Genomic DNA, 23,965 nt, shown 5'->3' with positions numbered 1-23,965 from the left:
AGGCTGGAAGAAGAACAGAAGTAGTCACTTTTGTATTAGGCAAACGAAGGAGCCTCTTTCTTTTTTCCCATTCAAAATGTCTTCCAACAAAGAAAGTAATGTTTCTCAGAGAGGTGAATAATCCTCCTTAAATAAAACTAATTTAGTAATATTTTCTAATTAGTATATTGACATTACTATATTAGCAGGCAGAGCTGGTGGAAGAACTAAATGATCTGATAATTTGCCAGTGATTCACAGTCACAGGAGTTCTTGACTCCTAAATAAAGCTTTGCACAATACAGCTAAATACTTTCTTACGCATTATTTCACCTATCAGCTTTTTACAGCATGCTAGTTCAACCTACTCAAAATTTGGTTTATTTTCTTTTTTTCAATCAGTGGATTGAGTCATTACATTTTTAGGTGCAATGTTGTTAGCTTCTTCAAGCCTTTAGCTTTCTCCAGCTTATAAATTTTGTTACTTCATGTACTTTCTAACTGTTAAATATTTTTAGATTAACTTACTCAGAGGAAAAAGGTGGAAAACAAGATAAGGTGCTGCTCATTTCTGTTTTTATAATGTGTTCACACATGGTGACAGTTAATCCTGGTAAACCAGAATCCACAATGGGATGAATAAGTCCATTTGTTCCTCTCAAATGAGCAATAATGCCTGCTTTAGTATCTTCATGTAAGAGGAGTGATAAAACAGAGTCATAGTTTTGGGGAATTCTTTTAAAATCTTAATAAAACCTTTTGCTAAGATACAGTTTGTATTTAGATAGTCTGTATAATGCTATGCCAAAAGGCAGTAAAAATATTAACAAGAGTAATGAAATATTGGTGATCTCAGCATTTCATTATTTTTTGATTATTAAAAGGTGTAGATTTCATCTTATTAGCAGTTTTACCTGTTTCCTTAGTATTCCTGTGGCCTTAGTGGAATATCCTTTGACCTGGATAAAGAACAAAAAAAAAAAAAGAGACTTTTTTGTGAGAATTTTCACTCTAAGAGCGTGTATAATGACAGTTTAATGGTTTTATTTTGAGAAGAAGTTGTATCCGCTAGCCAGATGGCTGAATAGTTGCCAAATCTGTATTTATAAACTTTGGGCACGCTGTTTGAATTAAAAAAAAGAAAAAGGAAAAAGAAAAAAGAAAGTGTTTCAGAAAAGACATTTCTTTGCATAAGGTGTTTGGTGGATTTGTCCTCTGGCTGTGGTCAGCATCCATCTGTTGAATATCCCTCTTAGCTCCATGCGGATAGCAACAGCAAATGATTATTGAGTCTCTCTAGGTAGGTGATGCAGTAAAAAACATTAATCTGAAGAGGTGAAAGGGCCACACATCTGTGAATGAATGTATCTACACAGCAGTTGATGTGCCTTGGTAGCAGGAGACGGTGGTTTATTGATATCTTTTGGTAGTGCCTGTGATGGGGAGCCTTCTTAGTTGTGCAGTACAGCTTAGTCATTTTTAGAAGAAACATGTACTTAAGGGTTGCATAGACTGTTGGCTGTCACGTGTGTTTTGTTTTTCTTGAGTGGTTTTTATAGCAAGACCAGTATCACTGCTTGAAAAAAAATTGCTTGCATGTATTTTCCGTTTGCAAAAATGGAAAGGACTTTTTGGGATTAGTCACTCAGTGTCTCACTTAACAGAAACCTTCCTGGTCTACTTATATTTTATCACTGTCATACGGAATCCTAGGAAGTTTCCTTCAATAAAGGAGACTAATTTGGCATACTGGTATAAATATGAATATGTATAAATGCAGCTCGAAATTGTCTAAGATACTGTGCAGTATTCTGACTATACATGGCTCTTCTTTTAATACTACTGACTTAGCAGTCCTTGAAAGAGTTACTGTTGATACAAATCAGCTGTAGATTCATTAAAGTTTTGTAATCCTTGGGCTATCCTAAATTCTTACTTGCGGTGCTCATGATATCAGCATCTATTTCCATTATCTATTGTCATCTGTATGTGGCACATTGGAAAACTCACCAAAGAAAATTCAATGTGAGTATGTTACTGAGTATAATAATATGATGAGTCTTACTGAATTTGTAGCTTTCAGGTGTTTGAAATGTTAGCCACTGTGTTTCACATGGAAAGTTGCAGCTGGAAATAAGGTCTTCCTTTGCACTGTGTATTGACGTATGCAAAATAAGGTTTTTTAAACCATTCGCCTTTTAGAGAATTGAAGCTAGCAAATATATTCTTATGCTTGATACAGTGTAAATAGAGATGGTGTCAAAGTTCTAGTGACTTCAATTATACCACAGAATATAAAATTTGAAATGTTTTTAATAGGCTGTATGATGTGAGGGATACATGTAAAAACAATTGTAATGAATAACAAAATTTGGTTAATGAACTGAGCTGATGGTTTTGGTCATAGTAAAAGCATAAGGTGATTTTGTATATTTCTACATCTATTTGTGGTAGATGTAGAAATATACATAATTTGTAGGTAGACCCCACAACTCTGAGGTGTGATGTTTTTCTGCGTACCTTTTGATTAGTGAAAGGGGAGCACCGTTTGATAGTTAATATGCAAACAGATACCAGCATGTAACTGAAAACTGAGCTTAGCATTTTGCCTGATAGCTAAACATGTAAATGGAATACATTGAACTTACGTATGTGGTTAAAGTCTGAAAGTCTACCAGATAGAATAGTAAATCTTAACATACAGCAATCTTCCTTTGATTTTATTTTTATTTTTATTTTTATTTTTATTGGCATGGAGAACTTTGTATATGCACATGCTCTGTTCTTTGTCTTAATTACAGTCCAGAAAAAGCTTGGCTTCATTTCCAACCTATGTTGAAGGTAAGGTGGTTCTACAGTTTCTAAATTTTTTTTTTTTTTTTTTGCATCTCTTAAGAATTCCAGTGTTTATAATGTATAAAATTTTATTTTCATTTGCTGAATAGAAAAGCTACTAGAGTTGGGTGCACTGATTTAGATCAAACTGTTTTCAATCTGTAGCCTGAGCTAAATCCTACTAGGCTCTTTCTGAAGTTCAGAAATATGCATACATTTTATTTTTTAGTGTTTCATTCCAAATTCCTGTCTGATGCACTAGGCTTTTGTCAGTATCTCATAAAACACTGTTAAATTTTTTATGATGAATAAAGAAAAGAGATTAAGCAAGATGACTGTAGTGCTTTGTCTAGCACTAATTTCAAATGTCATACTCATTCCAGTCTCAGCTGGATTAATTAGCATGATTGAATTAATGGGACTAATTGGCAGGCCTGCCAGAAGACATATGCGCTGCTTTACAGCTACTTGTCCTCTAATTACATAATGTTTCCTGTATTAGAGTTCAGGTTGTAATAGGGACATGCTTATTGAGAAAGATGTGAGAAAACAATTTACCTACTACTTGAACTCGTGTTACCTTTTTTGGGAATCTGCACACACACACACACAAAAAGTAATAAATTCAGGTCTGTTGTTATGAGGGCACGACAGAAGCCAAAAATTCAAAGTTTATTTTGTTGTTTTCCCCCACTAGCAATTGCAACGTGTGCTTTACAAAGTGCTGGAAATGAAGTTGGTCGTTTTGACTGTCTTGGAACTCCTTGGATGGCTTTACAGTTTGCTGTATTTAAATGATTAGCAGGATTATCAATCATTCTTTTTAGACTACAAATTGATTGTTGTACTAATCTCTTAGATCTGTTTTTATTCTTAAAAATGACTTGCATTTCTTCAGGGCTCAAGTTTCTCATGCTTGTTTTAAGTGATTGTTAGTCTCTCGCATTATAATTAAAACAGAATTGGCATTGTAAGTAATGTTAAACCTTGAGCTCCATTGCCTCATTTTTCAAAAAAAGCCTTGAGTTAATGAAAACTCCTTTCCAATATTATAGATTTTTTTTTTTTTTTTTTTGCTTTGCTTAAGAAAACTTAAAGCCCTCAAACCCAACTGCTTTTGCCAGTTGAATTCTTTAAGATGATTTACATTTTCACTTGTCTTGAAGATCAGTTATCTTTTCCTCACTTCTAAGGAAGCAAGAAGCTCAGATAGACCCGATTTCCTTTGGGATCGTGACAATTTTAACATGCAACAGGGTGTTAAACTGCAACACACAGATGCAGTTTTAGATACACAATTCTTGTGTGGTGTGTTTGGCAATTATATCTAAAAGTTGCAGATAATAAATGCTACTTTATAATGATTTAAATTGTTAGGCATTGAATACTTCATCACCCTCTGACTTTCCAGAGAAGTTGCTGGGAGTCAGATGATAGGATTTGGGACTTCAGTGCTGCTTTTTCCTACTGGAACATCCTGCACTCTACATATATTGCAACATTTTTACTGTATTATGTACTTTCCCTTAATATCCTTGTTGAGACTGAGAATGATTTTTAAAGGCCTGTGGGAGGAAAGTAATTTGTTTAATTGGGCTATCAGTCTCCTTGATAAGAGGAGAGGTGTTGGTACCTGGAAAGCATTGCCAGGGAGGTTCCTCTGCTGTGTACTAACTGTGGCTAACAGTGAGCAAGTGACTGATGGCTATTCTTAAATTGCACCCTTTCTCTTTTAGTTGTAACTGTCTTAGAATTGCAAGGAGATTTTTGGTGGATGAGGAAAGAGCTTAGTATCCATGTCTCTTTGTAACAGCAAAAGCTCTGAGAGATTTTGCCATAAGGTGATTCCTTTCACAGAAGGATGAGCTATTGTAAGAGACAGATTGGATTAATGATTACAGTTTTTGTGGAAGAGATGTTGAGAGCTTTTACGTGGTGTGCTCTGAAAGAACTGTTTGCCATGTTGTCATGGGAAACTGTAGTAGTCTAGAGGAGCATTTACAGCCATCAGGTACAGGCTCAAGCTGTCAATGTTGTATTTTGCCATGATTCGGTGTGATTTTCTGCAGTGATCTCTCTCCTTTGTTACAGTTCCTGGACCGTGTGATCCTGAAGACCTAATTGATGGAATCATTTTTGCTGCCAACTACCTTGGTTCAACTCAGCTCCTGTCTGATAAAACTCCCTCCAAGAATGTGAGAATGATGCAGGCTCAGGAAGCTGTCAGCAGAATCAAGGTGAGGAATGATTCCAGCTACTTTTCATGCTGTTCCTTAAAATTGTGGATATGTAAGCAGTAGTTTTCTTGTGTGGGGTTGTCTGTGGTTTCAGGAAGGTTAAGTGCCTTATTTTTCTGCAAGGTAAATCACCTACGTAGTGCTGCTTTTTGAACATGAGTTATAAAGAAAAGTTAATCAGATTCTAAGAAATTCAGTAGCAGAATAAAGTTCTTTTTGAGATTTCTGTTATGCCTCAGCACTGCTGTTCCTCAACACAGAAGGAATCTGTTCGGCTTATTTCACTCATCAAATCCATAATTTATACATCCATCTAAATGAAGAGGCTTGCATGTTCTTGGTTACAGTAAATTTGTCATAGGGCAGAGGTCCTAGTAGTTGCATGGTTGGCCTGGGTAAAAGCAAGCTTGTGCGCATAATTTTCTGAAACGAAGTGAATTTCAGAAAATTGTTTGCTTACTGCATGGCACACAATACCATTGCACAGTTCTTTGGTAGATTATGTTCTTCTCTTTCTAGATGATGGAAATGTAAATATGCCCCTCTGCCCCTTAGGATCTTTGGTGTTGATTTTGATTGATTTTGTTGGTGATTGCCATTCAAGCCAAATGTTTTAGTGAGAGCTTCATTATGACAGCTAGAGTTCCTGCTCCTAGGTTAATCACCACTTAAGGTAGCCATTAGGCTAAATGTAAAATATTGGTTGTGATACTTGTGCCTTACTCAGGCTTGTTTATGGAGTGTGCTGGATGTGACATTTATCTGTAGGTAGAAACCAAAGTTTACGAATTAAGACAGATCTTAGAAAAATCTGTAAACTTAAGAGTATTGGAAAAGAGGGAACAGCTTTGTTTAAGGCCTGTTGTGTTCACATATCTTCTAATCTCCTTTTGTGTTCCTTTTGAATTTAATAATTCCTCTAATGCTTCCTTTTAGCAGAGCAGTTAGACCACATACTAATTCCTTCAAAATATGAACAAACTTTGAAAACAGTTTCGTTTTTCTTCAGACAAGTACCTCTGCAGATAAAAGCAGAAAAGTTGAGGGTTTTGTTGCATGGACACGTAACTATGTGAAGCCAACATAAGGTGTAACAGATACAATGCTTTGAAGGCATTTGTCAAGCTTAACTGATTTCATACTACCACCAGGAGGTACTTTTAGTATTAGGAAAGGAATTGAACTGTTTTCTGCCTATAGTCTTACTCATTCAAATGGCCTGGAAAACAATGTTGTTTACTTGAAATTCATCTGTTCAATACTTATGGCAGTATAGAAAAAAAAACTTCCGTGTTTACAGTTCATATCTGATTCGTGCAGAGTTGATGCTACAATTTGCATACAGAGTAACAGCTTTCTTTATTATTTTCATCAGGAGATTTGTCAAATTCGAGCTAACAAATAATTGAATTGCTGAATGTAATTTAAGATGTGACAATAATATAATTTTCCACATATTTTGTTTACCAGATATCTTTCATGTGTTCAATAAGTTGCAATACATTTTTTTTAGAAATTAAATGGCTTGAGTATATCTAAGCCAAAAAGTGAAATCTTGTTGATTCTTAAGGATTTAAGATTTTGAACATTGCGAGTTTTACGTGGTTACATTTTGTTTAGGTAAAGAGGCTCTTCCTATTTAAAAAAATATATTGTATGTTTAGATCAGGTAGCTTCTTTCTAAGCACACAAATAGTCTTCTGATCTTCATTAGCAAAACAACAATGAAGAAGATTTGACTGATAGTCTATGGTGTGGAATTATCCTAATTTGATGAGGTGGTGTTTTTTTGTGAACTGTAGCTTCTTTCATGACATTTCTGTGTATTGTCAAATCACTTCTTAGTATCAGTTGTTCCATGTCATTGCCTTAGTTCTATGAAATACTTGAAAATCATTCTTCAACAAGAGTAATGCAGAATAAATGCTCTCATTGAAACAAAGAGCAAATTTTTGAATTTCTCATCTTTTCAGCCTGTACTTTTCTACTTTTGTGAGATCTGTCATTATGTACAGTTTGGGGGCAGAAGAAGAGGAAAATTGTCTGGAAGGGGATCTTCATTTTGGAAAAGGGTTTGAGTCTTATTAGTGTCTCCCCTTTGCCCAGTATATACCAGGACTCTATTATTCAATGTATGGATAGTATTTCTCAGAACCAGTGTAAATTAATGTAATGCAGAGCCTGCAGCATGAAGCTGTTCTAATTGCTTTTGCAGTGGTTTATTATCACCAAACCATCCAATATTGCTCCATTTGGAAAAGATGGCTAAAAGCCTGTGTGAGAATATTTTTTCATGTTTGTAAATAAGCAGCACGTCTAAGATTTCAGTAGCTGCATTCAGATTTGTTTACACTAAGATTGACAGAATAAAGAGGTGAGCGTCTATCTAAATTTTCTTTGTGTCTCTGGGTTGAGGCTTCCTTTTTGTTCTTCATCAAAGCAGTTAGCTATGAATTTCTCTTCATGAATCTTGCAATGGTAAGCCTCCACAAAAATGCCTGTAAATTTAATTAGCTAACATTAATTGTTGGAAGTAAAAGGATATCTGCGTGCTTAATGAGTATTGCATTTCTTTAGTAAGCAGGTTCGTAAGTTCATTTCACCTTGGTTTGAAAAATGTTTGCAAGATCATAAGACAGGTGATGTTTGTTTATGTTGTTATTGTCACAGAAATAGTGTATAAATACATTTGTTGTAGTGGAGTAGTATATCTTCGGATATAAATCAGTGGAACTAGTGACAAATCAGTGACAAGAGACTGTTCTAGAAGGCTGTAGCTATGAAGTACATGCTTTTCTTGAAAAAACACAGTGATAATGCAGTTGTCAGAGGAAATCTTTGTTCAGAAATGTAATGTGAATGCTGGCATTGGGTGTATTTGCACGTGAAGAGGAGAAAACAGAGGTGAAGGTTAGCTTCTGTTGCTTCTGTCACTTGGTTTTTCCAGGAGAAACTACTGAAGTTTTATGTTGTGGATTTTTTTGTTTGTTTTCTGGTTGATTGGTTTTAAGATTGTGGTGTGGGGGTATTAGACAACTTTTAATTTAAATTCCTTTGATCAGAAAAAAATGGAATAAAATGGTTAAAACTCTTCTCTCACTGTCTATCCAGGTGTTGCTTCAAAGACGGTATTCATGGCTACTACTACTGCAAATGAGGGAGAGCAGCTTTTTTTTTCCCCTCTTACAAGCAAATAAGCAAAAACCTGTTTGTTGAGAGCAGTATTTTGAATGGAAAAAAAAATTCTTTTGTATGTTTCTTGACTGATCTTCTTGGTGTGGTTTCTTTTCATGTTTTAAAGTGGTTATGATAAACTTGGATAAGTGAAGAAAGAAAGAAAGTTAATCTGAGTTGGGATTAATTTAGAGCAGCTAGAAATCTGTGAGCCCTGGCATTAGCATGCAGATTCCTGCTTAACTTGGAGTCTCTGTAAATTCTTCTCTAACCATTCTCCTGTCTCTGTTTATTCCATGCTAAGCAGATGGCCCAGAAATTAGCCAAAAGCAGGAAGAAGGTGCAGTACAAACTCCATCAGCTTTATTTTATGCCTGTTCTTTTGTTTTCTGGGAGATTTTTCTGCCTTTCTTTTTATTTTGTGTTATTTTCTGCATCCAGCAAGTTTTTGTTTGTTTTCTTTTTTAAGATTATTTCTGAGTCACCATACAAGTTGACATTTCTCAGAAATCAGTTGCCTGGTTGGCCTTTTTTTGTTGCTTATCATTAGCCATTTCATGTTAGAAATAGAGTAAAAATTGGAATTATCAAATGGTTACAGGCAGTACCCAAAATCCATGCTAAAGAAACAGGACTAACATGGAAAATGTTCTAACTCTGTAAAATGACAGATTAAAAATAAATCTATTTTTATTTTATCTTTTATCTAGATAAAGAATTATTTGTTTGATTCACAGATGTGTCAAATTGCTGGATGCAAAAAAAAAGTTTACATATACATGGTAGTCTGCTGATAATGACTCTCTTTAATAATAAGTTTTCTTTATGGAGATCTTAAATACCTTTTAACAAAACTTAACTTGTTAAAAAAAAAAAAATTACAAGCATTGGCTTTCTGCTGACAAAGATCTTACTTCTGTGGTAGGGTTGATGCTTGATTAGTATATTGTCTGACTGTGAAGGCTTTCTTAACAGAACTGCACTATGAATTGCTTAGACCCACCTTTGGTATGTTTTCTTTCCATTGGTCTGAGCAGTCGCTATAAGTTTAAAAAGAAGTTCCTCAGGCAAGAATAACTGTTAGGTGTTTCTGTTGCTGGTGTGAAAAAAAATTCTTTTAAGTGGGATTGCTAATATGGCAAAAATGGGAGAATCATACTAATTTGCATGAAATATCTATATAGTTCATGTTGCAGTCACATTTATTGGATCAGTAAAGATACCAAGGAGGTTTTTATGGGGTTAACAATTGTTTGAATAATATCCAATTCACTTTCATAAATCCGTATATAGTTTCCATATCTTTGTGTTTCTCTTTAGTTTCTGCAGTCTAATACTCTATCTTGCATTGCTGTTCTGGTGACTGTGTTTTAGTACACCCCTGCTTGTGAGCTAACATCATTAATAAGGATGTTATGTTGTGTGTGCATTTGACTCTAGTTCATTTAATTGCAGGCTCCAGAAGGGGAATCTCAGCCCATGACTGAAGTGGACCTCTTCATTTCTACGCAAAGAATTAAAGTACTGAATGCAGACACACAGGTATAGACAAGGATACTTTTGTAACAGTAGGCTACTGAAATAGACTTTTATTTGTCTGCCAAAAGTTGTCTTTCAAAAAGTGCTGGCTCTTGTATTTCCCTGTAGGATTTCCTAGGAAGAAATCCATGCTCAAGAGCCATGTCATATAAGCAATTTTCTGGTGTGTCTGTAGCAAATTATTAGAAATTTCAGGTAAACTAACTGCGGTCAGCTCACTTTTTATTAGCCGTCATGTGGCAAATACTGGTTATGCCCATAGTAGCCAGGAATGTTTGGCTGTGATAATTTGAAAGCTGTAGTGCTTTGCACATTGAACCTGTACGTCCCCAGCATATTCAGGTTCTGATATTGAGGTTTTTGTGTAAACTTGAATTCATAAAACATGTTCTTTTCTTTACTCTTTTAGAAAGCAAAACTCTTGTTTTCTATTGGTGTCTTCTTTTGTGTACGATACTTTGTATGGGCTTCACTTAACTGAGGTCTTATATTGACATAGTACTCAGAGTCCTGTAAAAACTTCAGTGAAACAGCTTCTCATATTGTTTTTTCTTCTGTTCCCTAGGAAACCATGATGGATCATCCCCTGCGGACCATTTCTTACATCGCAGATATAGGGAATATAGTTGTTCTAATGGCTCGTAGGAGAATGCCACGGTCTAACTCCCAGGATAATGTGGAAGCATCTCACCCTTCCCAGGATGGAAAGAGACAGTACAAAATGATTTGCCATGTCTTTGAGTCTGAGGATGTAAGGAATTACCTGTCTCATAATTTTCTAGGGGTGGAAATGTAAGCGCATCTTGGTAGGCTTGGAAGTCCACTAGAAAGAGATTCTGTTTGTTCATTAATCGCAGCAAAATATTTCATCTTGCTTTTTGTTGGCATGTTTGGATCTTACATTTTAACCACAAAGTTGATGTTTATAAAAAAGCTTCCCATTTTTAAATTTCCACAGTATCTTTCTGTAACAATGATAAGGAGGTTCCATTGTCACAGTTTACTTATACAAGCTCATAATCTGCTGGTAAGAATAAATGCCTATTAAAGATGCTTGCTTTCTTAGGGAATTTCTGATCTAAATGTCACCTCAAAGATTACTGCATCTGAGAAACATCCTTTTGCTTTGTTTTGTTTCTTTGTTTTTTGTTTGAGTTGAAGAGTAGACGCTGCTACTGTGTTAAAAGGCAGCTAGGAAAGCTTTTAATTCTAGTACCCTCAAAGTACTCGTGACAGCTGTGTGAATGTGGTGCAGGTTTACTGAGTTTAACGTACTTGTTACTAACCTTCATATCCTGTTTTCACAAGCGCTGTTTGTAGCATGGTGGTTTTATGCACTTCGTAAAGCTTAGTTACTGACAGATAAAATCAAACACAGACTGAAGTGGCTAGAGATGTAGTTGCTGGTCTCATAATCAGGTTAGCTCTCCGCAACGTTTCAAAAAATTTGGGAAAATAAAAACTCCCAGTTCTGAGCCTCCAAGTAAAAACGTATTAACTGTTTCTGTGGCAACTGTCATATTAATACTAGTCAAATGGTTCACATAGCAGGAGATGAAAGAATTGCAACTGTGTGTAAATCCACAGAAGTGATGCCAGTTGCAGAAGGCATCCTGCCCAAATTAGGGAGGATGAGGTAATAGCTTACTTCCTGTTCTTGTGGCTTGCACATTATTTAGTTTGAAGGAAGACTTTGTAGTGCAATTTTGCATATACTGAAATAGTTAACAGAAGTGGAAGTCTCAGTTCTTTTAAAATCCTCTTTTGCTTTCTACTCCATTGTGTACCAGCAAGGACTTTGAAGGAAAGTTCCTTGAATAAGTAGCTGATTGAATGTAATGATGAACCTAATACGAGCCTATATTCAGGTAAATTGTGTAGCTGCAGGTGAATGTACATATGTCAGTCCTCCAGTGAGGTTGGAAAATGAGGACAGAAGCATTGATAGAAGTAGTCTGTCAATATTTTGTCCAACAACATAAAAGAATTGGCAGCCATTTGTAAGCCATTTTTGTTCAGTTTTTCAAGAAACTGGTGCAAAAATGAGAATAGCCAACTGGTCTATTATCATTTGAGATCTTCCCCACTATGAGGCTGCTGTTGCTGTATTTCCAGCTTGAGTTTCTATACAGTAACTCTCATACTGACCGGCTAGAAAGCCAAGAGTCAAGCTGTCAGGTGATAGAGGCGGACTGTGTCTTGCTTTCCTTCAAGATGTGCTAGACTAATCTACATCTCCTGAATCTGTTTCCCATGCTGTTCTTAATACCTTGGGTAACTAGAATTGATGTTTCCTTCTAATGGCTGGCATTACTTTCTGTGGTTTATTTGAGTAAGGTTGTATTTATGTTAGATGTGATCATTTCCTATGCTGTGAGATACTGGCTTGGGAAGTACCTATTTGTATTTCCAATAAGAAAAAGGCATCATTCAGTGATGTAAAAGTAAGCTGAAAAATTCCTTAGTCATGGTTTAGCTCACTAATAGCTTGAAAATTGATCTCAAATATCCAGATTAATAAGAAAGAGAATGAAAACTTTGTAGTACCTATTAGTGGCAAGATTCAGTGAAATAGTACAGCCTGCTTATATTATAAATCTCATGTTTGTCTCATTGTCATCTTTTCTTCAGTGACAATGGCTTATTTAGAAGAATTTACACAGAAACTGGCACAGAAGCTGTAAACCCTCAAGTGGATGTTGGCCAAAATGTGTCCCTGCTTGGAAATGTCCTTATCTAAGGAAGCTAGCACTAGATTTTGAGTTCTGTTATTGGCTGAATCTTCAAAAGAACTGATTCTTAGTGATGTGTCCAAATGGTGGCTGTTTAAATGGGAATTGATCTCTTCTTGGAGACAAGATGTATCTGCACGAACATACATAAAATACACATTTATGGCTTAGCTCGCTGTTTTCCCATTATCGTGTCATCTTGTTCTTTTCACCGAACTGAGCATTGGCAAATAATGCTAGCCTAGATATTCGCATTCTCAGCTCTAGCTATCATGCTATGCTCATCAGCAGGTGTAGTGCTATCTTGAGTTGCTTTGAGATACAATCACTTTCTTAACTGAGGGTTGAGAATCTTTCTGTTTTTGGGGACCAAACTGCACCTTAAAATACAGTTGGAAAGCTATACAAAAATACACCTCAGAAGTTTTCATAACAAGCCCTCCCCAGGTCTGGTTAAATATGGCACTTCGTCCATCTCTTCCTTAACCCCCATCCCCATTCAGCATTGTGCTGCAAGGGACTGTTTCTGTGCAGACTGTAGCCAGCTTCTGTGCCCTACACAATGGTACCTACATTACAACTCCTGTTACACACAGCAGTACTCTGCACCCTGTGTGCTATTTTTCTCTACTGTCAGTACCTGTCTTTTTAACTTTACTTTGACCTCAAAGGGTAGTGATCCTAGTTGTCTTCTGTTTCCAACTCCATCAGTGGCATTGCCTCTGCTATACGGGAGAGCCACATAGAAGCTGCAAGGTTGAGAAGAACTGCAGGTGGGAGGTAGAGTTGTTCTTTGCCTTCTATTTTTCAGTCACTGCAGCAGGTGTGCCTTTACATTTATGCTAGTGACTCCTAGCTGTGACAGGATTTCCTTTTCTCAAGAGAACGAATTGACATCTTGTGAACCTTTAATTTTTAGTGCACAGGTATTTTTTTTAACTGTGACTTGACTTTGTAGGATTAAACCATTTTACAGTGGGGTTGTATAGTGGACCATCAGAATGTTTTGACTTTCTTTTCCTTTTCTCTGGGAATTGCTGCAGGCACAGCTGATTGCACAGTCCATAGGTCAAGCCTTTAGTGTAGCATACCAGGAGTTTCTGAGGGCGAATGGAATCAATCCCGAAGATCTTAGCCAGAAGGAATATAGTGACTTGCTCAACACCCAGGACATGTACAATGATGACCTCATTCACTTCTCCAAATCTGAAAACTGCAAAGATGTATGTCTCATTTTTCTTCCTAACAACATTAAGACTCTCTGTACTAGTTGCAGGCCCATACTGGCACAAATCAGAAAAGCATTAATACTTCTTACAAATGACCTAAATGAATCTAGAATATCCTCCTCAGCAGGACAACCTGTCATCGTTTCTCTATCAAAGGCAAACAGAGAAACTCAAGTTTATCATGTGCAAAAAGTGCATCAATTTGCATTCTTCTTATCTAACAATTTTTAAATACTTGATATTGTATACTAACGAAATGAATTTAAAGCAGATTAAAAATTAATACAATTTAGAGATTACAGTAAACAGTGTAAAACCCATGGGGGCACTGATGGAGTGACTGATTCTAGATTGTAAAGAATTGTTTTTGCTGGAGAGGTGTGCTGCTTTGTTCTTTTAGTAAATATGAACCTGTGCACCACTGCAACAGACAGATTGTTCCAGTGTGTATTCATAAGCTCTTGTAAACTCCTCTTGTTTAACTTTGTCCTGTGAAGCACACAGTAACCACTGTTTCTTCTCCTCCAGTTCCCTCTGCTCATCTGCAGAAAAAAAATTGTGTGAGGAATGTTCTTTACTAAAGCAAAATCTATATATTGTTGATTATTTAATGTTTGAATACAACTGTTCTGTTTGCCTTTGAATTAGAAAGGCATGTTGCAGTGAAGTGAAGGGTATATGTTGTTTGTTAATTTATAAAATATATGGAGGAGTTATATATATTTACTAATATTTGTACTTTTTTTTTTTTTTTTTTCAGAAGGTGGGGGGGGAAAGGGAGGGGAAATTAGTCAGTTCTGCGTTTGAGAAGAAGCTTCTGTTTAATGCACTTTTTCTTATGATACAGGTTTACATCGAAAAGCAAAAAGGAGAAATCCTAGGTGTAGTAATTGTGGAGTCTGGCTGGGGATCCATTTTGCCTACAGTTATCATAGCCAATATGATGCATGGGGGACCAGCAGAGAAGTCTGGAAAGCTGAATATAGGGGACCAGATCATGTCAATCAACGGGACCAGTCTGGTTGGCTTACCTCTCTCAACATGTCAGAGCATTATAAAGGTACAGAGAATGTTTCTGGATGTTTATAAAGGGTTACATAGTAGAAAAGCAGTAAGTATAGAAAAATTAAGTATTAATTCTTCTTGAGTATTTCCATTTGGTGATTTTCAAAGTATGGTGCAAATTATGCTCTCCCAGTTTTCTGACTCACAGGAGGTGAACTGTGGCATTTACAGAGTTTAACATCAGAAGTTAACATCTTAATGTACAGAACATCATCAGAACATTTTGTTGGGAAAGTAGATGCTGCCAGATGTCTATCTAAAGGCTCTTAACATTTTATGTGATAACTGGAGAAAGAGTTGCCTAATATCGTTAAAAGCTATACCAACTGTTTTATTGCCTCTTAGTGTCTGGCTGAAGTGGAGCTGAGGCTTTTTGTTTGATGTATTTGAAGTATTTTTAAATTAGAATTAAAGACAAAGGAACATGTTTATCCTCTGTGGAAACTCTGCTTGGATGAAAACCTTAACATGAGCAAGCAGCGAGCACTTGCAACCTGGAAAATCATTCAGCCTGGAGAAGGCTCCAGGGGTACCTCATGGCTGCTTTCAAATACTTAAAGGAAGGCTATAAATAGGAGGGAGACTAACATTTTTACATGATCTTTTAGTGATAGGACAAGGGAGAATGCTTTTAAACTAAAAGAGAGGAGATTTAAATTAGATAGTAGAAGGAAATTCTTTACTCAGGGGGTGATGAGGCACTAGAATAGGCTGCCCAGAGAAGCTGTGGATGCCCCTGGAGGTATTTGAAGCCAGGTTGGATGGGGTTATGGGCAACATGATCTAGTGAGAGGTGTCCCTGCTATAGCATGGGCATTAGAACTAGATTTCCCATTTTGGTTTCCAAAAACGTGTGCTATAGTGAGAAGTAGATGCACAGATTTCCGAGCCAGGCATTTTAGATTCTGCAAGTGGAAATGAAAGTCTGGAAGTGTAATATACAAAACAAACAAACAAAAAAAAAAAAACAAAACAAAACAGAAACAGTCTTGCATTTGTGAAGTATGGAAAGAAAAATCATGTTATATGTCTCTCAGAAAGCTTTAGTGGAGCTAAGTCCACCACAAGTTCAGGCTTTTCATGTAAGCCATACTTTTTCCTACCCCACATTAGTTTTGTTTCTAAAACTGTGATGACTTGTGCTTCTTTGATTCAGAACCTTTCAGGTGGGGTTTTGTTTTTATGAAGTTCATTTGTACTTTCTCGAAACAGAAACAACCAGCTTATCTTCTGCAGACATTTCTCTTATGGTAGCTGGTACTTACAGTTGTAGCTGTAAAAAAAACTGCTAGCCATTTATTTTGTCTTTCTAAAGAAAAATCTATGGATTTTCATGTCTTCCTAACCATACATCAAGAGCTTTTCATATAGCATTTCTTGTGTCAAGTGTATGAACTGCTGAATGACCTATTTAGATGTGGCAGAAAAATCTCAGGATTTCAGATTTATTTAGAGTGCTCTAAGGGCTCCTATAAAAATACGAATATCATTTTAATTTGAAGAATATCTTGCAAGCTCTTCAGTAAGGTAGTGTTAGTATTACCAATGTAAGCTCTGCTATTAATTGTTTGTAAACCAATTACAGAATGATAGAGCTAGGGAGAAGCTGCTGGTGGCTCATTCTCCAGTTTTATTACTGTATCTGTCTCTTCAGCAGCCTCTGGTACTTCGTATTATCAGACCCAGGGACTACAGAAGGAAATAAATTGGTCAAGTTATGCAATTGCTTTTTTCTAGTCAGCATTTATCACCATTGTGCATAATACAGAATCAGTCATTTTTTAAATAAATGTGCTTTTTGTAAGGTTAGTAAATTATTTATTGGTGACCACATTAGTTCTTTTTGAAGGAACAGGTGTAAATAACTTGTGCATACCTCAGGAAAAGTAAGAGAGCATTTGTATCAATTCTGTTGATGGCATGTAACATGAAGGAACTCATATGTCTGAAGTTAGATATCTAAATTCCTCATATAAATAATATCTCAGTGTGAGTCCTACCCTTCTGAATTTAGAAGACTAAAGGAGAAGCCCATCAGACTAAACGTGATACCTTCAGCTTAGTATATGTTAAGTAGTTCCTGTCTTTTACTCCATGTTTGTTTTGGAGGCTCTTGAGCACATACAGCGTGCAGATAAACCCAGTGAGGAGTTGAACACTGTCATGGAAGAAGTGGAGTTGGGATGTTCTTTCAGCTGAGAGTGGAGTGGAGGCAGTTCCCATAAGCATGTGCTCACTTCAAGTTCATACAATCATTCTCTTGAAGCCACGTGAATAACTAGGCTGAGCTCAAGATTGTGTGGAAGTGAGACCAGTCATTGCCCATGCGATAACTGCGTCCAGACAGTTTAAGGCATTGGCAAGAAAAAGATGTAAAGCAGTTCACCCTGAATGCCAGTCTTGTTATTCAAGTCACTGTTGAATCCAGAGTTCAGCTCAACAGAATCACCAACACTGAACTGGATGAAGAAACTTTACTGTATTACCTTAGCTGCAGTAGAAATTATTTTTCAGAATTAACCTTCTCTTAATGCCAGGTGCCACTTAGTTTCAGTGGGACCCAGATTTTAATTGTACATATTAAAGGAATTGAGAAATAGGTATTGGAATTGATAGGTGTTATATAAGGCATGGTGGAAGCCATTGTATTCTTTCTGAGGCATTTCTTTCCTGAGGTGGATTTACTTATTTATTGAAGGCTAATTCTTTGTGTGAATGAAGCATTTAAGAGTAGAAAAATGTGTCTCTGCTTCTATGTTGGAAAAAAGATCAACAATCTACAAGTAAGATACCTGAGCACCTGTAATTGTACGGAGTGCAGCTACCGGCATTTCAGCAGTTGAGTTTTTGTGGAGCTTTACAACCACATCACTGATTCTTCGCAGCTTGCAAGCACCTTGGTTCAAAGTAGAGTCTGCTGGAGAAGATTCCTTAGGGCTGTTTCTACTGGGGCTTAAATAACTCCAAGGATGGACTCTCCACGCCATTCCGGGCAATCTGTTGTTTTAGTGTTTCACCACCACAGAAGAACAAAAAAGAAAATCCTCTTTCATTTTTCTTCTAGTATCAAAGAGTTCACGATGGATGTGTTAAACCAAGAAAGGAGGAGTGCGAAAAAGCAGCGCTGCTTAAACAAGCATTTGACAGGAGTAGAACCTTCCAGAATCCCATTGGAGAAGCCAATTGTTTGTTACTATCTTAGCTACATATTTGAAATTTCATTTCCCAGCCACAATTGGCTTTTTCAGTGTGCTAGATAAACCAGTTTTATATACTTCTTGTAAATTTTATTATGAGATGGAGAAATTGGCAACAGGAAGCTACATTTTTTAAAACAACCGTTTCAGCTTCTTAACAAGAAACATTTGATATTGTATTGCTGATTTTCCTGAGTAATTTGCATATTTATTTCTGGCACTCAGTGACCCACTTCTGTTAGAATGCATGCAGATAAATGTTTATTCAGGACTATTCCTGTGTCAGTATTTTAACACTTACCTTTCTCCCCAAAGTACTCATGTTACATGTTTCAGTCTGTCTCCGCTATTTTTCATGGTGATTTCTTTTTGCAGGGTTTGAAAAACCAGGCTCGGGTTAAACTGAACATAGTCAGGTGTCCTCCAGTAACCACTGTCTTGATCAGAAGACCAGACCTCAGATATCAGTTGGGCTTCAGTGTGCAAAATGGGATTGTAAGTAGCTTCCAGGCTTCTTGTGAAGCACATGTGGTAGTGTGGGAAGAGGGAAACTGCCATTTTCTCCATCACAGCATACAGGACGTTGCACACGTATTAAGTCTTAAGATCTAAACATTCAATTAATCAGTTATTTTTATCTTTGACTCTGCTTAATCCACAATTTCAGAATTAGGGAAACAGATATGGAAGAGAGAAACAAAACTGTATCTGAGGCTGTTTCAGTCATCTTCATTTCTGTCTCTGACCAAGACATTGTGCATTCTCAAAAGAAAAAGACTGTTCTACATCCACTTTTGCAGTAAGGCATCTGCATCCTTAACACTGTTAAACTGTGGTCCTTCTTACACCTTTAAATTGCCACACTATAGCACATGTGACATGCACCACAGATAGCCTCTTCTGACTGTTGTATTCTTGGAAGAGAATATACGGCAGTTATTTCCTGCTAATAGACCTTATTTTGAATCAGTGATAAACTACATTTTAGAATCTGTTGCAAGCCTATATTGAATTATAATTTAGAGGCGAGAAGGGGTAGCTTAATGCCTCTCTTCCATATCTAGGCACTGATAAATTTGTCCTTTGCCTTCCAGATTTGCAGCCTTATGAGAGGCGGTATAGCAGAGCGAGGAGGTGTGCGTGTTGGCCATCGCATCATTGAAATCAATGGACAGAGTGTGGTAGCAACACCCCATGAGAAAATTGTTCACATTCTCTCAAACGCTGTTGGTGAGGTAAGAGCAGTGCAACTAAGCAGTAGAATGTACTTCATCATTACCTCTTTTAGGCTGTTGCTACTCAAATCTGAACAGTGGAAGCGAGGGTAAGGATAATCCACCATTTCTTTTTTTTTAATGTACCTGTAGTTCTCATGTGTATTAGATGAACTGTATGTAGAAATTATCAAGTGTCCACAACTTTAGGTGGTCAGTTGATACTAATCACACTGCTTTGTAAAATCACCACCTGCCATATTTTATTAAGGGTGCAAAAATTCTCAGGCTTTGCTTTTCCCTTCTGCCCTATCTGACCTTAGCTAGATCCTTCGCCAAAGTAGTATGCACTTTAGGAACACTGAGTAACTTGTCTTATTTCCTCTAGATTCATATGAAGACTATGCCAGCTGCCATGTACAGACTGCTGACTGCACAAGAGCAACCAGTTTACATCTAAAGCTGACACTCACCGTCACAATGTGCATGGAGGATGTTTTTCCTCAATAGTGCTTGTCACTCTAGTGCTGCATTTATGTGTCTGCAGAGATGTTTATTTCTTTATTTCACTCACAAGTGTACTGTCTCTCTCTCCTCTCTTCTCTCCACCATTTTCCTATATTTAGGGAAGGGGCAAAATATATCTACAGGACTGTTTTGGTTGCATCTCTTTTCAAGTGAAACTAAGTGCAGTTCCACATGCAAAACAGGAAAATAACAGCAGCATTCTTCACAGCAGGATTCACAAAAAAAAAAAAAAAAAGATTAGGTTTGTTTGATTATTTCTAATAACTAGGGGTTTTTGTGGTTGTAATTTGACAAATTAAATAAGCTCGATGTTGTAAAATGAAAGATGTTTTTACCAGACAAGCAGAAATGTAGGAAGTAAAGTGTACTCTTGGACATCCTGCATGTGACTTCACTTTCCTTCCCATTTTTCCATAGGCTTTCTGAAAGTCTGTAGAGGTTTAGATCTGTAGGAAAAGTACAATGCTGGGATAATTTTGCCCTCCAGAAGAATGAGTAAATGCTGCTATGGTAAAATAGACTGTCCAAATACACACCTTTTAATCAATCCTCCCATCAGCAGTTTGTTACACCAAGTAACTGGGGAGGCTTTCCTTTTTTTTTTTTTTTTTTTTTTTTTTTTTTTTTTTTTTTTAACTACTGCCTTCCCTTCTCTGCCCCCAGGTTTCCAAATCTTTGTTTTATTTTACTTTGCTTTTAAATGTAACATGTCTTTTATAGTCCCTTACCTGTTTTAGATGTTAAAGATAGGGGGGCGGGGGGAGGATCTTTAAATATCTACAAGAGAAATAGTGAGGGGCTTTCCTGAATAGCTACACTTTTTCTAGGCTCTTATTTCTGCATTTGGTGCACACAGCAATGTGTGCCGGTGTATATAGATGTTTTTAAAATTGTGCTTGCTATTTATGAAGTTTGAATATAAGAGATCTGCATACTATTCTAAGTAATTTTGTTCTCTGAGCCAATTTTAACATATTTTTGTCCAAAGACTTGTCTAATTTTATTGACTTTCTCTTTAGTTCATGACATAGATAATAATCGGAGCGGTAAAGTGGGGATAAACATATTTATTTTAAGTTAAGTTGTGACTTTTTTTTCCATTTGTATGGCACCTTTAGGATATCTATGTGTACTATATGCACTTGTATGAAGATATATTGTAGGGATGTATGAAATATAGGATTTGAGTGGCCTGTAACTTGCATGCTAGAGATAAAAGGGGGAAAACGGGTTGGGTTGTTTCCTTTTTTTATTTTTTAAGAATAATAATAATAAATAAAAGCAGTGACTTTTCTTCCTAGTGAGAGGAAAATTCTCCATTGTTTATGGTTACTTTTACCAGGACTGTATACTGGTGTTTACTGAAATTGTACCATGTATTTAGTCCAGGCTGGTAAGCTGGTTTTCTTTTACGGAAACAGTTTCTGCTGTATCATAGCATGGTAGGAAGGCTCAGTTGGATGAAAACAAGAACAGGTCACACAGACCTGTCTGTTCTGTTTTGAAGATGTTCTCATGGTCACAGTTACTTGTTTCCCAGTTACTGTGTGGTAGACCGTGCAAAAGAAGCATTATTTGCAGTCTGGTAATGATAGCTTGGAATGTCTCCAGAGATTGATGAAAATGTATCTGTGTGTGTGCATAAGCACAGCTGGTGTGCACACTGATGAAAGCCATGGAGCATGAGCTCCAGAGGCTCATTTTTGGCTTTTAGATATCACAAACATCCATGGCCTGCTAAGAGGTAGAAAACAAAACTTTGTAGTTTTAGGGCAGTAAATACTTAAGGGAGGTAATGGAGTGCTGCATAAACTGGTATCGTCAGTGAATATGTTTTAGTGTTGAGATTAATGCAGAGTGACTTGTTTTTACTGCAGTTCTCGTTGTTATATAGTTTAATCCCAATCTGTGGAATAACAGACTGCACAAGAGCACCACGTTCCAGGTTAACACTTACCTCTGCCACCAGGCTAATGCAAGTGGATAATGGATGGCTTGTATCTTGTTTACCTGTCTGGTTTATGCAGCATCTGGTTTATGGTGATCATTTGAATTTTTTTCAGAACTCTCCATATATATAGTAATATATGTAAATACAATATATATCCATGTACAATTCAGAGGATTATATACAGTGCAGCCTTTCCATAAGTTGCCTGAGGTAACTCAGTGAACTCTCAAAGACACAGTTACCGTGCTTCTGGGCCCTGCTGTGTTTACACTCAGTTTCACTCGTTTCTGTGCTTCTGAACCACTCACGTGGTGGGGTCCTTACCTGACTTCACTGCAAAATGCTGAAGACCTGAAAGTACAGAGCGATGAAACAACTGTTTTTTGAAAATCTTCCATCCAAAATTCTGCCAAGTTCTTGGCACTCGAGTGCTCTCATGGTACACAGTACGTAGGCATTTAACCTACAAGTGAATGCTTGTAGGATCAGAGTCTAGCAAAAAAATACATCCTTCCAGTAGCAGTGTGTGTGTGAGGTTTCTGAACTGGCAGGTCCGTAGTTCACACGCACTGTTGGTAACTGTCTTCTAACAATCCTGTCTTACATGTAGAGGGAAGGGGTTTCAAAAAACACGCCCCGAGTGGAAAGCTGACAGTTCTCTGGACTGTTGCAGCAGTTTGTCAGATGACATGAATTTATTAACAGAGAGAGCAAACTGCTGCTTTACATTCCTTCTTCAGTGACAGACATGAATTTGTTCTCTTTCTCGCTGCTTTGTGCAGTCTTGTTAACTCTTTCTTCAGTGTTTACATTAAGGGTGAAACATCCCTTCTATTTTTTTACTGGCAAGTTTCTCACATTTATTTTGAACCTGGCTCAAATTGGGGATTCCGAGTTTGCTTGTTTTCCTTGTTTTTTAAATAAAATATGTTTCTGAAGACAGCAATGTGGTTGAGATATCTTGTACATATTTAGCGCAGTACCTAGACTATGAAGTTATATTATTGTTCTGTAAAGAGGGTGAATAGAAATTATTGTAAAGCGTTGGGAAAAGTATAGTATTGTATTTGTAACAATATTGTTCTTTGTAAACATTTAATGATCTCTCTATATAAATATAAATATATATATAGATCTATGTGAGCCTGGAATGTTGATACTGCACATCTACTGAATGTAATTCCTCTGTTTCTTTGCCACAGGTTTCTGACTTCTGTAATGACGCTGCAGTGGTTTGATTTGGGGGTGGAGGGAAGGGGTGGAAGAGGAGTGGTTTTATTTGGGGTGGGAGGCCCTTGCCAGCTGTTCTGTTGTGATGTATGTACTGTGCTACATTCCTTTATTTAACAGAGCGCTAATGTCTGTAAGATTTGCAACAATAAAATACAAAACAAAAATACCTCAGACAAGGCTGAGAGTTTGCTCATACTAATTTTACGGGCTGGCTTGCCAGTACTGAGTGCATGAGTGCTTGGAAAGTAACCAAACTTCTTTTTTATTAGCCAGTTTGGAGTAGTAGTACATGTATTTCTGCAGATGTGAACCAATACTGTCAATTTTGTTTTTAAAGCAGCATTATTTTCAGTTAATAAATGACACTAATGCTTCTAAATGAAATTGATTTCCCACCTAATGTTGCATCACAATCTTTGCCATGTGAATTCATTCTATGTTTGAATCTTCTAAAAGGAGGTAATTTCAAGATGTCTTTTATATCAATCACAGAAATACCATTCCAGTGCCTGAATAACTGAATCTGGGGAGTGGGAGGCTCATAAACGAAATTTTACTAAATATTTATTTTGCTTAATACAATTTCTGAAACCACTGTTTTTCTGCTCAGGTCATCAGCGTGATTTATTCTTAAAGGCCTTGGATAAGCAAAACTAAAAATTGTAATTGAATCATAGAATTGCTTGGGTTGGAAGGGGACTTCAAGGATCATCAAGCTCCAACCTCCCCCCCTGCAGGCAGGGCTGCCAGTCTCCACATTTAATAGTAGACCAGGCTGCCCAGGGAAGTGCCTCTGCAAAAGTTTAAAAAATATCTGTATAACCCAATGCTGATTAGGAGTAATATTTGAAATTCAATCAGTAAAAGCCAACGAAGAAACACTGCTTCAGATGAAGCTTCAAAGAATTTTCTGTGCACTGTGGGTTGTCATGAGTACTCTTGAAGGAGCACAACACAGCTGTGTTGTGCTCCATGTGTTCCTGGGCCACGGGTTGACCTCAGCTGGGTGGCTGTTGAGCAGGGAACTTGCAGGCAGCTCCTGGTGCCTGCTG

At 36.9% G+C, this 23,965-nt stretch overlaps 1 protein-coding gene across 3 annotated transcripts in view; it reads left to right on the top strand.

Annotated features, from left to right (window-relative positions):
• APBA1 (amyloid beta precursor protein binding family A member 1) overlaps window positions 1-23,079 on the top strand; it is an 84,499-nt gene extending 61,420 nt beyond the window's left edge. For 2 of the 3 annotated variants that reach the window (XM_085214422.1, XM_085214421.1), the window contains exons 4-13: window positions 2,781-2,820; window positions 4,906-5,051; window positions 8,533-8,565; window positions 9,681-9,767; window positions 10,330-10,515; window positions 13,540-13,719; window positions 14,573-14,785; window positions 18,363-18,482; window positions 19,082-19,222; window positions 19,590-23,079. In XM_085214422.1, coding sequence (XP_085070548.1) covers window positions 2,781-2,820; window positions 4,906-5,051; window positions 8,533-8,565; window positions 9,681-9,767; window positions 10,330-10,515; window positions 13,540-13,719; window positions 14,573-14,785; window positions 18,363-18,482; window positions 19,082-19,222; window positions 19,590-19,661 — 1,218 coding nt within the window. In that variant the 3' untranslated portion in view covers window positions 19,662-23,079. The remainder of the gene's footprint in view (window positions 1-2,780; window positions 2,821-4,905; window positions 5,052-8,532; window positions 8,566-9,680; window positions 9,768-10,329; window positions 10,516-13,539; window positions 13,720-14,572; window positions 14,786-18,362; window positions 18,483-19,081; window positions 19,223-19,589) is intronic. The other variant, XM_085214424.1, reaches the window with a different exon arrangement.
• Window positions 23,080-23,965: the final 886 nt, after the last annotated feature.

The sequence above is a fragment of the Meleagris gallopavo genome, chromosome Z (assembly GCF_905368555.1).
Source record: "Meleagris gallopavo chromosome Z, MGAL_WU_HG_1.1, whole genome shotgun sequence".
NCBI lineage: Eukaryota > Metazoa > Chordata > Aves > Galliformes > Phasianidae > Meleagris > Meleagris gallopavo.
This window is presented reverse-complemented; position numbering and strand designations above follow the sequence as displayed.